Source organism: Corvus brachyrhynchos, unplaced genomic scaffold (genome assembly GCF_000691975.1).
Source record: "Corvus brachyrhynchos isolate BGI_N302 unplaced genomic scaffold, ASM69197v1 scaffold193, whole genome shotgun sequence".
NCBI lineage: Eukaryota > Metazoa > Chordata > Aves > Passeriformes > Corvidae > Corvus > Corvus brachyrhynchos.
This window is the reverse complement of record NW_008237087.1, coordinates 244,553-245,928: the sequence shown is the minus strand read 5'-3', so window position 1 is coordinate 245,928 and position 1,376 is coordinate 244,553. Positions and strand designations below refer to the sequence as shown.

General features: G+C 58.9%; 1 protein-coding gene across 1 annotated transcript in view; it reads left to right on the top strand.

Annotated features, from left to right (window-relative positions):
- R3HDM2 (R3H domain containing 2) overlaps nucleotides 1–464 on the top strand; it is a 29,171-nt gene extending 28,707 nt beyond the window's left edge. The window contains 2 exon segments of the mRNA XM_017728671.1: nucleotides 28–290; nucleotides 292–464. Coding sequence (XP_017584160.1) covers nucleotides 28–290; nucleotides 292–369 — 341 coding nt within the window. The 3' untranslated portion in view covers nucleotides 370–464.
- Nucleotides 465–1,376: the final 912 nt, after the last annotated feature.

Below are 1,376 nucleotides of genomic sequence, written 5' to 3'. Positions count from 1 at the left end.
GAGCGACACGAGGCTCCTTCCCCGGAGTGCTGGGCCGGGTGCTGGAGGTGACGGACCTGCCCGAGGGCATCACACGGACAGAGGCCGACAAGCTCTTCACGCAGCTCGCCATGGCCGGTGCCAAAATCCAGTGGCTCAAAGAGACTCAGGGGCGCCGCGGGGACGGAGGCGGCGGGGACAACAGCGGGACTCCGGAGAACGGCAGGCACAGTGACCTCGCTGCCTTATACACCATCGTGGCCGTGTTCCCCAGCCCTCTGGCTGCCCAAAACGCCTCCCTCCGCCTCAACATCCCTCAGCCGCTTCAAGCTGCGCGTGGCCAAAAAGAACTACGACCTGCGGGTGCTGGAGCGGGCAAGCTCCCAGTAGGGCTCCCGCGGGCACCGGGCACTCCCCTGGGCCTCTTCTCCTCCCACCCTCCCTTCCTCTCGCCCTCCTTCCTTGATATATTTATATGAACATAATTAAGAGACAAGGAGTTGATTTTTTTTTTTTTTAATTATTATTATTTTTGGAGTGACGCCCGTGCCCGCCCCCCTCCCCTGTGTCTATGGTTTTGTTTAAGCACTGTGTTGGACCGCACATACAGGTGTTGATTGGTATGTTCACTGCACATTTTATTTAATCGGATTATTATTTTGCGGGGGGGTATTTTTGGTTTTATTTTATTTGGGGGGTTGTTTTTAAATTAAAAAAAAAAAAAAAGGAAAATTGTCCCATCACTCGAATGTAACTTTCCGTTCTCTGCCAGTGCCAGGGCTGGGGGCTCTGTGCTGCCTCAGGGGGGTGAGGGGACAGCAGAAGGGACACTGGCAGGGGGATGGTCCTGCCCAGTGCTGCCCTCCAGCTTGGCATGTCCAAGGGCTGTGAGCCCGTGGTGTGCCAAAGTGGGGAACCCAGGCTGGGATCAGAGCATCTGGATTGGGGCTGAACTCCCCTGAGAGATGTCCATGACCCCATCCAGCTGTGGAATTCCAGGGCAGGAATGAGGCCAAGAGTGGCCCCAGCTGTGTGCCCTGCCAGGAAGCATCAAATCCCTGCTGACAGGAGCAGCACCTGGAGCTGGCGGGTGCAGGTGGGGACAGGATTTGGGCTGGCACAGCCAGAGCCTGTGGCAGGAGCAGGATGCTCCCAACCTTCCTGGGCAGGTACAGCTGGACAGGTAAGAGCTGCCAGGAAGGGGGGGGCTCCAACCCCAGGCTTGTGCCAGCTCCCACCTCACTGCCACCCACAGCCAGGCAGGGACCCGAGGGACCCCGAGGTGCCCGTGAACTCCAGGGTCCTGTTCCTGTCACAGGCAGCCCGGCAGCAGTGGGATCCCAGCTCCCGCCATCCCAGCAGAGCCTGGAGCAGCAGGATTTGGTGCCAGAGGGTGC